At 19.1% G+C, this 16767-nt stretch overlaps 5 protein-coding genes across 5 annotated transcripts; 4 read left to right on the forward strand and 1 right to left on the reverse strand.

The window, feature by feature from the left end:
• Positions 1-612: 612 nt before the first annotated feature.
• Positions 613-2832, forward strand: PADL01_1429500 (diphthamide synthesis protein, putative; the record flags this gene model as incomplete). Its single annotated transcript, XM_028684566.1, has 1 exon — positions 613-2832. One exon carries the CDS (start codon positions 613-615, stop codon positions 2830-2832), a length of 2220 nt encoding a protein of 739 aa, XP_028540631.1.
• A 455-nt stretch (positions 2833-3287) lies between these two features.
• Positions 3288-3944, forward strand: PADL01_1429600 (conserved Plasmodium protein, unknown function; the record flags this gene model as incomplete). Its single annotated transcript, XM_028684567.1, has 1 exon — positions 3288-3944. The coding sequence occupies one exon, from the start codon at positions 3288-3290 to the stop codon at positions 3942-3944; it is 657 nt and encodes a 218-aa protein (XP_028540632.1).
• A 386-nt stretch (positions 3945-4330) lies between these two features.
• PADL01_1429700 (mitochondrial ribosomal protein L15 precursor, putative) lies at positions 4331-5434 on the reverse strand (the record flags this gene model as incomplete). The annotated part of the gene is made up of 1 exon (XM_028684568.1): positions 4331-5434. One exon carries the CDS (start codon positions 5432-5434, stop codon positions 4331-4333), a length of 1104 nt encoding a protein of 367 aa, XP_028540633.1.
• A 1273-nt stretch (positions 5435-6707) lies between these two features.
• PADL01_1429800 (coatamer beta subunit, putative) lies at positions 6708-11081 on the forward strand (the record flags this gene model as incomplete). The annotated part of the gene is made up of 3 exons (XM_028684569.1): positions 6708-10369; positions 10557-10872; positions 11016-11081. The coding sequence occupies 3 exons, from the start codon at positions 6708-6710 to the stop codon at positions 11079-11081; spliced, it is 4044 nt and encodes a 1347-aa protein (XP_028540634.1).
• A 1317-nt stretch (positions 11082-12398) lies between these two features.
• PADL01_1429900 (ATP-dependent DNA helicase, putative) lies at positions 12399-16637 on the forward strand (the record flags this gene model as incomplete). The annotated part of the gene is made up of 1 exon (XM_028684571.1): positions 12399-16637. One exon carries the CDS (start codon positions 12399-12401, stop codon positions 16635-16637), a length of 4239 nt encoding a protein of 1412 aa, XP_028540635.1.
• Positions 16638-16767: the final 130 nt, after the last annotated feature.

Below are 16767 nucleotides of genomic sequence, written 5' to 3' on the forward strand. Positions count from 1 at the left end.
TATATATATAGCATATAAATATATAAATATATATGTAATGATATATATATATATTATATTATATTTTAAAATATAAAGCTTTATTTTTTTTCTTATTTAAAAAAAAAAAGAAAAAATTAAACAATATATTATATATATATATTTTATGTATGAGAAATTTCTTTTTTTTTTTTTTTCCCCATCTCTCCATAAAATAAAAAAATATTTTATTTTTAATATATACTACATTATATATATATATATATATATATATATATATGTTTTATGTAGGTAATATTTTCTTTATTTTGAATCTACTTGTATATAGATTTCAATTTTTATGTTGTTACATTTTGAAGTATTATATTTATTACTTTTTCTTTTTTTTTTTTTAATTTTTTTTGTTTTTTTAAAAAACTATGAAAAAATAAATAAAGAAGAATATTTAATAAAATTATTTTAAAATTTTTTTTTTGTACATGTTATAAAATATATAAATATATGACATTTTTGAATTAATTTTTTATTTTTTATTTTCAAAAGAAGAAAGAAAAATTCTCCTTTTACCTCATCAATATAATATATACATGTATAAATATATATATATATATATAGATTATTTTAAAAATCAAGATGAATGATATTGTTGAAAGGTATGAATTAAAATTATTGATAAATATAATATTAAATAATAATTATAAGAATGTAGCTATACAATTACCTGACTGTATGTTGAAAGATTCTCTTTGTATTATTAATCTTCTAAAAAATGAATTTCAAAAATATAATAAAGAAATAATAGTTAATGAAGCTATAAAAAATAATAGTAACAAAGAAAACGATAATAATGGTAGTATTAATACAAATGATAATAATGGTAGTATTAATACAAATGATAATAATGGTAGTATTAATACAAATGATAATGAATGCTCTCCTTATTGTTGTAAGGAAAAGAAAAGTGAGGAGGATATACATACAAATGAAAACAAAAAAAATAATTGGAATAATGATAAAATGGATGATGATAAAGGCAATATAAAAAGTTCTATTCATATTGATAATGTGGACAATAATAATGACAATAATAATAATAAAAATTACAACAATAATTATAATAATTATAATAATCATGTAAACCTTTATATTTTGGGTGACACCACTTTAAATGAATGCTGTGAAGATTATGTAAGTGCTGAACATGTTGAAGCAGATTTTTTAATTCATTATGGAATCTCATGTCAATCATTTATTACACCATTTATTCCTTCTATATACATATTTAATAAAAAAAAAATAGAAAATAATTTTTTTCTTAATATCAGTCAATATTTAAAAAATGAAAATGTTTTAAAACAAAATAAAACATCCATACTTTTATGTGATACTTCTTATGCACATGTTTTGCCTGAACTGTTCAGGTGTTTTTTTCATAAAATAGAAAAAAATAAAAACATACATACAGACATAAAAAATAACAAAGAGAAAGAAATTAATGGGTCTTTAAATTTTTATCGTTATAATAATAAAGTAATTTATAATATAGATGAAAAAATGTATGAAAATAAAACATTTTATAAAAATATAGAGGATAATATTAATGAATGTAATAAAAATAATTTAAAAAATGATAATAATAGAAATAATGATGATTATTATGATAACAATGAAGATGATATAATATTTACAAATGTTATTGTTTGTCTTTATAGAATAGCTAATAATATAAATGGAAAGGTGTGTTATGGTTTCTTTAATAATTATGTTGAATTCGATATTAATGATAAGATTGAAGAAAAATATTTATTTATGTGTGGACGTTTGGTTTTTAAAGTTTTTTATAATATGAAAAATGACATGATTGTTTATAAAATTATTGAGAAAAAAAAAGAGGAAATACAAATAAAAAATAAAAATTATGGAGATGATGATTTAATTAATAATAACAATATGAATCTGTTTATATTTTCTACTGATAATAAAGATTTTTTAAATAGATGTTTGTTAGAATATAATAATTGTAATGATATATATATATATGATACCAAAGATATATTTATAAAAGATACAAGAAAAATACTTGATAAGGTTTTATTAAAAAGATATTCATTAATAGAAAAATGTAAACAAGTTAATAATGTTGGTATATTGATAACAAATGTTAATTTAGAAAAAAATATAGAAATAAGAATGTTAATTAATTATATTTTAAGAAAAAATAAAAAAAAATGTTTTACTATTGTTACAAATAAATTAAATGCTGCTAAGTTAGAAAATTTTTATGATATTGAAATATATATATTATTAACATGTCCTGAAAATAATTTATTAGAGTTAAAAGATTTTTCAAAAAAAATTATTAATCCATATGAATTCTTTATAGCATTTAATTATATAGAATGGGAAGGAAAATATCTATTTGATTTTTTTCAATTATTAAATATATCTTCTATAAAAAAAGAATATCAAGCTATACATAAAAATAAATATTTCTTATGGAATATAGATAATGAATTTTATAGTTTAAAAGATCATGATAATGATAATAAGGATGAAAAACAAAATATAGTTCAACAAAATAATTCAATACTAGAAAAGTATGATCATTTAATAGATACTAATTTATCTATATCAATAGAAGATCAAAAACAATTTATAACGCGCTTTCAAGAAGATTCTCAAATGTGTACGTATTTTTTAAATTTATTAAAAGAAAATGATAAAAGAGAATACAAAGGTGTTGATATGAATTATAATATTGACCACGTCTCACATATAGTAAAAGGATTTGATGGAATAGCACAAAAATATGATACTGATGTCAAGCATTTAAAGAACAATAACACGAATTAAATCCTGAGGTTTTTTTTTTTTTTATAAATATATAATATATATGTGTACGTTTGCATGTGTGTTATAACCAAGGGTATTTTTTAAAAGATTTCCCTTGAACGAGTAAAAAAATAAAATAAATAAATAAATATTATATATATGTATATATATTTATTTATTTATTAATTTTTTTTTTTTTTTTTTTTTAAATAATATCTTGGTCACATTAAAATAAGCATTATAATATATATATATATATATATTTATTATTTATTATTTTTTTGTTGAATTTTATAAGTCGGTATTAAACTTTGAAATTTTTTTTATAAAAGTTATGAAATATGATATATATAATATGAAATATATCATTTGACCTATAATAAATATTTTTTTTTTATACATATTAATGTATTTAAAAAAAATCTCACAAAAATAAAAATATATATATATATATATATTTTATTTTTATTTTCAATATGAAAGATATTGCTCTTTTTTTTTTGCCGCTAGGATTAATATTATCCTTCTTACTATTAAGTGGTGTTGCAATGTTTCAACGCTTGGCTATATTTCTTCAAAAGAAGAGTATAAGTTTTCAACTATCATCTCATAAGATAAATATATCAATATCGTCCATTATTTCTTTCTATGCCTTATTAAGATTATTATGCACTATTATTGAATTAAATAATATGAATATTGAGAAAGATAACTATGAAAACATAACATCTCTTAACTACAATAGGTCTTATTTAAAAAAAGTAAGACTTCAAAGAAATTTCTGGATATTATTATTATGTTCTATAACATGGATATTTTATATAAGATTTACTTATCTACTTATATATTATCGTGAGAAAGTAAAAGAAAGTGATGAGCAATATGAAAAGGTTTTAGAGACTAAAGGACAGAATCAAGATTATAAGAAAAAAAATTATAACAAAGAAGAAATAACAAAACATATGAAACAAGATAAGGATGATGTAACATCTTTGAAAAATTATAATGACATGTCAACAAATAATGATGAAACCCCAAGAAGTGCAGCATCAGAAGAGTGTGAACATTTTAAAGACAAGTCAACACTTCTAAATAAGGATCTTAAAATGTCTGGCATAAGACAAAGGAAATAACATTGTGCAATCAAAATGTTGTAAATAAATTAATATATATATATATAATATATATAATATATATTTTATATATATATTATATATGTTTTTTTTTTTTTTTTTTTATATGGTTAAAAATCAAAATGAATAATTCCATAAAATGAAAAAATTAAAAACTTAAATTTTTTTTTTTTAAAATTAATATATATTATTATAACATAAAAAAATAAACATAAAAATATTAAAATATATATAAAAATATATTTATATATATAAATATATTTATATATAAAAATATATTTATATATAAAAATATATTTATATATATTCCATATATACCACATATCACATATACATTTATATATTAGCATCTCCTTTTCTATTTTTTTTTTTTTCCTTTTTTTTTATCATGGGTTGTGTGCCAGACTTGTATGCTGAAGTCTATATTTTTTCAACAAATTATCTTTAATATCATCCTGTTCTTGTGAATGTATATTAAAATGATTAAGATGGATTTTATTATTTATGTTGATATCTTTTGTTTTATCTATAAGATCAGATAGTTTTTGATTTTCTTGTATTTCAATTAATTCATTAATAATTCTTTTTTCTTCTTCTATTAACCATAAAGGTTTAATATATTTAACTATACAACCTTTAGCTTTCATTTTTTCTAAGAAGTGTATCATATTAAGATTTGGTCTAGCATTTTTTGGTAGTACATCGAATTTGTATGGTTTAATATGTGCTCTTAAATTAACTCTTTCCATATAAATAATAGTAACAGATCCTCCAACTTTTTTGATAACATCTATAGATGATTGATCAGCATGAGAGACTTCAATATCTATTTTATATGGAAAAGGATAATCATTAATATTAAAAAGTTTTACTCCATTTTTTACTTTAATACATTTTGAATCATGTAAATGTCTTTGTGTTATTAAAAAACGTGTATCTAATCTACCTTTTTCAATAAAATATCTTAATTTTGATAAATTTAAACAATCATAATTTTTTTTTTGTCTACTTAACCAGGTTTCTGGCCATTTAGGAATTCTTCTATATAAAGGTGTACGACCACTTTCAAATGTTCGACTATTTGGTTTTCCAGATTTTCTATGTTTATGTTTTTCTCTTATACCTTTACCTGGACATTTATCACCTCTTCCTCTTTTTTTTTTCTTCTGACGATTTAAACCTAATGAACGTAAATTACGAGATTCAATAGGAAAAAAACTTTTCTTACTATATGCAAAACGTCTATTAAAAGGATGACTCTCAAAATTCTTTTCAGATCCATCATGAAATACTTCTCTATAATGCTTAGCAACCTTTAATTCCTTTTCTTTATTTATTCTAACATCATTGCTAAAATGATTTATTGAAACAAACTTATATTTTTTATTATCATTAATATAATTATTACTCTTAAAAAAAATAAATAAATAATCGGAACATAGACACTTTCTCAATGAAGTTAATCTTAACAATTTACCATTTTTTATCATATTAAAAATAATAAAAATAATTAATTCACATAAATATATAAATATATAATATATATATATATAATATATATATAATTTTTTTTAAATGTGTGTATAATATAGTCACCTATAAAAATATACTCATTTTTATATTTATGAAGAAAAGGTTAAATTAATATATATATATATATATATATATATATATAAAATAACTTATTTATTCATTCTTTTATCTTTTTATTATATATATATATATTTATTTATTTGTTTATTTTTTTATTTTATTTTATTTTTTTGGTGAAGAATAATAAAATAGAAATATTAAATTCATATAATTATTAAGGATTTTGTGCTTACAAAAATATACATATATATATATATATATATATATTTATTTATTTATAATAAAGAATACAGAAAAATTTATTTTATATATCATATTTATCTTTTATTATTATTTTCTTTCTTTTTTTTTGTGATAAAATTTACATGTTGTTATATATATATATTGGTACCTCCTTTTTAGTCTTCACAAAAAAATATTACATATATATATATATATATAATATATATATTATGTATATTATTTAATTATAATATATAATATTTAACATGCACTGTATTTTAAAATATTTACATATTTTTTTTCAATACATATATTATATATATAATATGTAATATAAAATTATATATTATATTTTAAATAAATATTTTATATATATTTTATATTCAAAATGATTAGTATCAATAATATAAAAATATAATTTAAAAATATTTTATATATACATTATATAATAAATATAATTATATATATATATTATATATTTTTTAAAGAAATATATATGAATTTTAATTTTTTATTGCAGTATTTTTGAAATATAACAAAAAAAAGATATATATATTATATATATATATATATTTTTATTTATGTTGTATAAGTTATATTTTTTTTTTTTTTTTTTTTTTTTTTTTTATTTTTTTTTTTTTTAACTTGATGTTTAGGAGGAAAAGTTCGTTCATAAACTTTTCTTTGAATTGTAGCAACTTTTTTTTTTTAGTACTATAATATAATAAATATTGAGATTATATAATAATATATATATATATATATATATAATATATGTATATTAAATTTTTTTGGATAAAAATTAAGCATATAAAAATAAAATAAAATAAAATAGATACATATATAATATATATATAATATATATATATTTTTGTATTTCTAATTGGTCATTTACCTTTTGTCATATGCTGATTATATATAAAAAGTGATATTATATTTAAAAAAAAGATGAGCAACTTTGAAATTGATAACAATTGCACTCTTTATATATGTACAGATAATTGTGAGGTTCCAACAAACAATGATATTCAAAAGAAGTTAGAGAATCAAAATGTCGAAAAGAAAATTGAAGGAATGGAGAATTTAATATTTAATATAATCCAAGGAGTATCATATGAGAATTTATTAATGTGTGTTATTAGATATATTGTTCCTCATAAAGATCATAGATTAAAAAAGATGTGTCATATATTTTTTGAAATAGTTGATAAATGTAATTCAGATGGTAGTTTAAAAGAAGAAATGATACTTGTATGTAATGCTTTAAGAAATGATATTATATCTCCTAATGAATATGTTCGAGGTTCCACATTAAGGTTATTAAGTAAAATAAAATATTTGAAAATATTAGATCCATTAATAGAAACTATTACAAAGAATTTAAGTCATAGACATAGTTATGTTAGAAAAAATGCTATCACATGTATACATACAATTATTAAAGATCATGGAATCGATATTATTCCTAATGCAGTTAAAGAAGTGGAAAAAATTTTATTCTTAGAAAGTGATATATCTACTAAGCGTAGTGCATTGGCTATGCTAACTGATATTGATCCTTTAACAACTCTTAAATATATTCTATCATTAAATGATCAATTATATGATACAGCTGATGTTATTTTATTAGAAGTTATTCATTTATTTAAAAAGTTATATATTCCTCATGTTTTTGATGACTCTTATTTGATAATAAATGATGAAGATAAAGACGACGACGACGAGGAAGAAGAAGAGGACGACAAAGAGGATGAAGATAATAATAATATAAATAATATAAATAATATAAATAATATTACGTCCAGTGAAAGGTATTTACAAAATAAAAAAATAAATGATACATATAAATATCTACCCAATAATAATAATATATATCATAAAAATGAATATAAAGAAATAGATGATGAATTAAATTTATTAAGTGAAGATATAAATTTTAAAAAGAAAAAATTAAAGGATAATAATTATAATCAATATAAAAATCATGTAATTAGAATATTGTTAAATATGCTTAATAAAAATGTTAGTTATAGTGTATTATATGAAGGTGCATGCTGTTTATTATATATGAGTACATCTGCTTTAAGCATAAAAACAGCTACTGAATGTTTTATTAAATTATTAATAAATCAACATGATAATAATATTAAATTAATTGTTATCGACAAATTGTATTATATAATGTGTAAGTGGAAGAATATATTAGAAAATTATGCGATGGATTTATTAAGAGCTCTAAATTTTCCTTCACGTGATATAAAAGTTAAGATATTAAATTTAGTATTGCATGTATTGACAAAAAGAAATGTCCACTTAATATTAAATGTCTTAAAAAAAGAATTATTAAAATTGAATGATCAGATAGTATATACAAAACATATAACAACAAATAATAATAATAATACAAACATGAATGGGGCTAACAATAATGGAGCAACAAATAACAGCAACATCAAAGATAATAATACTACTACTAATAATAATAATTATAATAGTAACAATAATAGTAACAATAATAATAATGTTGGAAAGAACAATTTGTCAACTAATTATCAAGAAGTTACGAGTTATAAAAAAATTCTTATAAAATCTTTACAACATATTTGTAATATATATTCTAGTGAATGCCTACATATTGTGGATCTCCTACTTATTTATATAAATGATGATGAGAAAGAAATAAATTATGAAGCTGCTATTTGTATACGTAAATTAGTAAAGAATAATGAATTTCAGAGTAATATTTTAGAAAAAATTATAGATTCAATATTTGATATTAAAAAAGCTACAATTCTAAGAATTTTTTTTTGGGCTATAGGGCAATATATGCATGATGAAAATATGATTATAAATTTTATGAATAAATTATATGAAAATTTATCTCCTTTATTAAATAACAGTTTAGAAAGTGATATGATAAATAAAATACAAAATGAAAGATTTAAAAAAAATGGAAATCTTAATTTTAATTTATCTAATTCAAATATACAAACTAAAACAGTCATATTAGAAGATGGTACTTATGCAACTGAAGCCTTTTTAAAAAATCAAAATATTTCTAATAAAACTAATGATAAAAATAAAGAAAATACATTTCTATATAATATATTATATGAAAATGATGATTTACTTTTGTCAGTTATTTGTGTTTGTTTAACAAAATTATATTTAAAATTATTATCAAAGTTTAACGATTCTTTTGATTTTATTTGGAATCATCATGAAATGGTATGCTCAAAAGGAGACAAAGAAAAGGAGGATCTAATAATAAGAAATGAAAATAATTCTAATGATAATATTAGTGGTAATCTTAGTGGTAATATTAGTGGTAATCTTAGTGGTAATCTTAGTGGTGGTAATCTTAGTGGTGATAATCTTATGAATAATTCATTAGATGGAGAACCATCTGTTGTGTCAAAGGATCAAAATGTCCTGTCAAATAATTCAAATAACAATATAACAGTAGATAATATTAACGAATATAGAAATAAGTGTATTTATATTTTGGCTAGTATTATAAAATATATAGGAGAAAAGAATTCAAAACCTGATACTAATATATATGAATATGATAGTAACGTTATAAGAATAAATCAATGCTTGAAAATTTTTTTTTATTTGACAAGTAACAAAAAAGAATTAGACGAACAAAATAAAAAGTTGATAAAAATATTTATAGATGGAGATTATTATTATCACAAATTTTTAGAAAAGGAAGAAGAGAAGTATTGTAGTATATATGGTTCGAATTATAAGTATATGAAAAGAACAAACATTAACACATATAATGTTAATGGTGATAAAAATGTTAATGGAGATAAAAATGTTAGTGGTGATAAAAATGTTAATGTAGATAAAAATATTGATGCAGATAAAAACATTAGTGGTGATAAAAATATATTTGAGAAAAGCCCATATGTAAGTAATGATTTATTTTTTAATGATCAAGGAGAAAAAGCTAACGTAGATGATGATATATATTTTAGAGTATTAAAAGAAAAAAAAAATATATTAAATATGTTAGATGAAGAAACATCATCTGTATGTGTAAATGAAAATTTAGAAAAATTAAAATTAAAATATACATTAAATAATGATATGTTATTTGAAGAAAATGAATTTCAATATCCATCTATAAAATATAATTATTCATCATTATTTCTAGCCAAGTTATATAATTCTCAAATATTAACAGGTACAGATGATGATATTTTTATAGAAGCATTACCAATTATATCAAACGTTAATTTAATAATAGAAATTTATGTATATAATCAATCTAATGTTTATTTACAAAATATTTATATAAATTTATCAACACATGGAAATTTAAAACCTATTGATAAAATACCAGAATTTAATTTATCTCCTAATGAAAAAAAAAAATTTAAAATAAGTGTAAAAGTACATACAACAGAAGCAGGAATTATATTCGGATATGTATTCTATGAAAGAAAAAATGATAATCAAAAAAATTATATTGTTTTAAATGAATTACATATAAATATGACTGATTATATAAATGCCTCTTTTATATCTTCACATCTATTTCGTATTATGTGGTCTGAATTTGAGTGGGAAAATAAAATTAATATACACACATCTATAAGGTAATCAAAATGAAAATAAAAATAAAAATAAAAAGAAAAATAAAAAGAAAAATATATAAATATATACATATATATATATATATATATATATATATATATATATATATATATGTATGTATTATATTTGTTTATATTAAACAAACTGCTTATTTTTTTTCATTTTATTTTTTTTCATATTATTTTTTAGGGATGCCTTTGAATTACTCAAGCTAATTATAAAAAATACAAATATGACCATTGTTGAGAGATTTATGCCACTTGAATATTACGACATGGAAATAAAAAATAATGCCAACCAAATAAATATAAGTCCAATAGATATATACATTTCTTATATTTCAACCTTGGAAGATTTAAAATGTTTAGTTAATAATTCTGCATTTTTTTCTGTTAATTTATTTTCAAGAAGTATATTTGGAGAGGATTCGCTAGCTAACCTGTCTGTTCAAAAAAGTGCAGACGGAAAATTGTCTGGTAGCATAAGAGTGCGTAGCAGAACACAAGTAAGAGAAAATAAAAAGAAATAAAAAGAAATAAAAAGAAAAAAATAAAATGAAAAAAATAAAATGATTATATAACAATATGATTATATTATTATATATATATATATATATATATTTATTTATTTATTTTTTTTTTTTTATAGGGTATTGCTCTTAGTTTAGGAGATAAATTAACACTTCTTCAAACTGGAATAAATGGAGACATGTAAATATAGTATTTTTTTTTTTTCCTTTTTTTTTTTTTTATGATTATTATTATTTTATAGATTTAGCGATAATAATGTATTATTGTATTTTTTCAAGTTACAAAAAGTTATATATATATAAATATATATATATATATATATATATATATGTACATATTTATGTGTTTATTATTTATTTATTTTTTTTTTTTTTTTTGAATATACTTTTAAAAGAACGATTTATAAAAAATAAAAAAAAAAAAAAACCTGTCTCAATAATATTATATATATATGTTTTAATATAAAAATTATAATAATTTATTCAACCATTTTTATGTAACATAAAAATTTTATGTTTCTTTCAAATATGGAGAGGGAACATAATCGAATGAAAAAAAATTTATATTATAAATATAATAATATTGTTCAATTATTATAATAAAAAATAATTATAGTTTCATTTTATATTTGTTTATATATTTATAAAAATACTCATAAAATAGTATACTTTAAAAAAATTGTTTATATATATATTCGAAGACATAAAAATATCGTATAACATATTATATAAATGTTTAAATTATTTATATATAATATAATTAATACCACATAAAAAAAAAAAAATATATATACATTATATTGTTATATATATATATTATAGTGCATTTATATATATGTATATATATATTTTTACTCTTCATACATATAATTAATATATTCCTATACAATACATGAATTATATATGCAAAAATTTACATATCCATTTTTATATCATTTAAATTTTTTTTTTTTTTTTTTTTTTTTTTTTTGAGAGTTTGTTTTATCAATATAATTATATATATACATATATATATATATATATATATATATATATATATATGTAAGAAACGTGAACAAAGTTTTTTTTTTCAGTTTCTTTTTGTATATATAAATATTCCCATGTGTCAAAATTAATTTGTAACTTATAAAATTCTTTTTAATTATAAAAAAAAAAATATAATTTATATTGTGCATATATAATTATCTTTATATTATATATGCGTATTTTATGCAATGAAAAATATTGTCATGTATACAGTGTAGAAATATTTTTCTGTTTCCTCTCCCCCCTCCCTTCAAAAAAAAAAAAAAAAACTAACATATATAATATAAATATATATATATATTTATTTATTTATTTATTTACACACTTTTTGTTGTATATATATTTATTATTTTGAATATATTTGTGTTATATAGAATTGTATTATATCAAAATATAGGTTAACATATATATATTTATATATATATTTATATATATATGTGTGTGTGTTTGAAGTTTTATATATTTTTTTTTGTAAGATGCTTAAATTTTTGAATGTTAAGAGCCCAGTTTTAAGCTCAGATGTCGATGATAAAACAGATGATAGTGATAAAGGAGATGTAAGTTATACTTTAGAAGAATTAAGAATGAAAATGGAGATAACTCAGAAAAAACATTTTGGTTATAAGAATTTAAAAGATTTTCAAGTGGAAGCTGTCCATGCAACATTTCATAGAAAAGATAGTTTTATTGTTATGGCAACTGGTATGGGAAAATCTCTTTGCTATCAAATACCATCACTTATGGATGTTTGTAAAAAAAAGTTTACTGTTGTGATATCTCCTTTAATATCTTTAATGAAAGATCAAGTTGATAACTTGAATAGAAAAAATATATCATCTGTTTTTTTAGGTAGTGGTCAAAAAATGAATAATAATAAAATATTAAATGAAATTAAACATGGAATATATAAAATTGTTTATTGTAGTCCTGAATATGCTTTAAATAATAAAAATTTATTTATTTTATTAAAAAATCGTATATTACTTATTGCTATAGATGAAGTACATTGTATGTCTGAATGGGGACATGATTTTCGTCCGTCTTATAGAAAATTAAATGAACTCAGAATTATTTTAAAAGAAATACCTATCATGTGTTTAACTGCTACATGTACTAAGAATGTTCAAAGTGATATACTAAAGAATTTAAATTTCGATTTAAAAAATTGTTTAATAAAAAGAAGTAGTGTAAATAAAAAAAATTTATTTTATAGTGTTCGAGAAAAAACAGATATATATGAAGACTTAAAAGATATTTTAGATATACCTTTAAGAGAATCTAAAGAAAGAACTAAAAAATTTATAGATAATTCAAAAATATGTTCATATAATTCAACACTTATATATGTTAACTCCAAAAAAGAATGTGAACATATATATTCTTTTTTAAAAGAAAAAGGATTATTAGTATTAATGTATCATGCTGATTTAACAAATGATCAAAAAAAACAAGCTCATGAAAAATTCTTAAAAGATGAAATACAAATTATTGTTGCTACAGTTGCATTCGGTATGGGTATTGATAAACCAGATATAAGAAGAATTATACATTATGGATTTGCTAGATCATTAGAAGCATATGTACAACAAGTGGGAAGAGCAGGAAGAGATAATAGTGATGCAGAAGCTATTCTTTTCTTTCATATTAATGATGAATCAAAAATAAAAAATATTATCTTAAGAGAAAATACAGCTAATAATTTAATAGAAACAAATTTTCAAAGAGTAGAACATATTGTTCATATATTTACACAAGCATCTGATTATGCATATTCTACTGCATGTAGAAGAAAAAAAATATATGAATATTTTGATGAAGATCCTTTAACAGCATATGATATTGATATATTTAATGATAAACGTAATGAAGGTATATGTTATTATATAAAGAAATATGATTTATATTTATGTGCAAAGTGTGATAATTGTATATATTGTCTAAATTTAATTAAAAAAAAATATGGAATCAAAACGAATAAGATAAATAATGATCACAATATTAAATATGATAATAATTATAATAATAATTATGATAATAATTATGATAATAATTGTACATATATTAGTAAGAACCACCTCAACGATAATGATATCAAAAAAGAAACAAGCTTAAAATCACTTACATGCTATTATATTTCCTCATCATCCAATTCTTCACTTTCATCATATATTTTTGATAATGTTGTTGATCTTACCAATGAACTAAAAACACTCTTAAATTGTATCTCTTCCTTAAAAGGAAAGACTGGATTATCTACTATATGCAAAATATTGGTGAAGAGTAAAGAATCTGCAATAATTAAAAAAAATTATCATAATATAAAAGAATATGGTAAAGGCGCACACCGATCAACAAATTGGTGGTCATCTTTTATGAAAGTTGTAAGAAATGATAGATTTATAAAAGAAACTTTAAACAGTGGAAAAGAAATGTGTTATATAAGTGTAGGAATAACAGATAAAGGTGAAGAGTTTTTACATAGTAAAGAGAAATATGTTATAGCATTACCATTCTTTTTAAATACATCACCAAAATCTTCAAATAATAGAAATAAAAAAAACAAAAAGGATACTTATAATAATAAAGAAACCAAATATTCTAATTTTACATATGTATATAAAAATAATGATTATAATAATAATAATAATAATAATGATGATATTTATAATTTGGATGATTATAAATATGATGATAATCATACCTCAAATAAAATTAAACACAACAACAATAATAATAATAATAGTAATAGTAATATACATATCAATCATAACCATAAAGATGATGTTGAATATGATAAATGTTTTAATGTCAATAAAAATACAAACAAAAATTCAAATTATATAACTATCGAATCGGGAGATGAAAATGGAAATACTAATTCTATGATCAATAAAAAAAAAAATATTTATAATAATAATGAAAATATAAATACAAATACAAATAATAATTATGAAACAACACATAAAAATAATATAAATAAATATGGATATATAGAAAGTAATCAGAAACAAAAATCAAATAACAAGAATAATAATAATAAATATGAATATTTTAATATAGACAAAAATGATTTCCCTATGAAAGAAAATGGATATACAAATGAAGAAAAGAAATTATCAGATGAACAAATTAATGATTCTATTATGAAAATATTATTAAGAACAAGAATGTTAGAAGCAAGAAAACAAAACATACCTCCTTTTCAATTAATTTCTGATCAACCATTAAAAGATATTTGTCATAAAAGATTAACATCTGTAGAATTAATTAGGAAACATGTCTATAATATTTCACCTATATGTCCAAATTCTTTTCTAGAAAAAATCGTATCAGGTATTAGAGGCTTTTGTTTATTACATGATTTAAAAACAGATATGATAAATTTAAATATTTATAATCCTAATCATAACAATTCTCCATTACCCATAAGTGCTAAAACATCTACACTTAAAAATTTTGAGAATATAATATCTTCTTATCATTATGATCAAAATAAAAATGGATTATATGAAAGTAAAAGTAATGAACCATATAATTATGAACACCATACAGGCATGGAACGTAAATGTAAACATTTTGTTTCTCAAGAAGAAGAATATAATCATGAAGGCATTTCAAGAATGGGTCAGAATAATACTAACATGTATGAAAATAAAAAAAACATGAATGATCATACATATGATCTTCATAATAATAACAAAATATATGAACATAATAATATTACATCACAACATGGATATATTCAAAAAAACACATTTATTGAATATAAAAATAATATCACTGATCAAAATACATTAAGCATGAGTGATATAAATAATGAGAAGAATCTAACATATAATAATTATATATATAATAAAAATGATAGTATTATTACAAATTATAATACTAGTACTGAAAATAATTTTTCTATACAAAATGAATTCTATCGAAAAAATACAAATGTGTTAGATGATAACAAATTTGGAGATGATACTTATAAATATAACAACAATAATAATATTAATAATATTAATAATATTCATAGTAATAATCATAGTAATAATAATAGTTCGGATGTATTATTAATAAATGTCATAAATAATAATAGTCCTAAAAAAAAACATGATGATTTATTTGGAAAGTTCTGTTATAAACATGATGAAAGCGAAACAGGGGTACTTCAAAATGTAACACATATGAATAAGCATATAAATAAAATCCATAATGAAAATAAAAATGATAATATTACCTTCTTAGAAAATAATAATAGTCAACACATAAACAATATGACACATACTGTTAATGATGTAAAGAATAATCTTAGTGACTTGTATGATGATGATGATTTTAAATTTATCAATAAAATTCAAACACTTGGATTACATGAAAAAAATCATGAAGAAGAAAATACAAAAAGAAAAATAAATATAATACAACAAGAAGAAACATATAATAAAAGACATCAACATATAACATATACAAATCAACAGGGTATCAATAATGTTTATAATAATATGAATTTAAAAGAAAATGATATTCCTAAGCATGATCATACAAATCTAAATATGAATGAAAGTAACACACAAAAAAATGATTTTTATGAAGAAAAAAAAAAAAAATTAAATTTTATAGAATCCTTTTCATATAATAATAATGAAGAAGATAAAAAGCGTGTTAACAATATCGACATATTAGATCAGTTCGTTTATAGAGAAGTAAAAAAAAGAAAAACATGAAAAAAAAAAAAAAAATTAAAATTAAAATTAAAATTAAAATATAAATAAATAATAATTATAAAAAAGACAAGATAATACAAAACAAAACAATATAAAACAAAACAACAACAAAAAAAAAAAAAAAAAAAAA

Source organism: Plasmodium sp. gorilla clade G2 (genome assembly GCF_900097015.1).
Source record: "Plasmodium sp. gorilla clade G2 genome assembly, chromosome: 14".
Lineage (NCBI taxonomy): Eukaryota > Apicomplexa > Aconoidasida > Haemosporida > Plasmodiidae > Plasmodium > Plasmodium adleri (nom. inval.).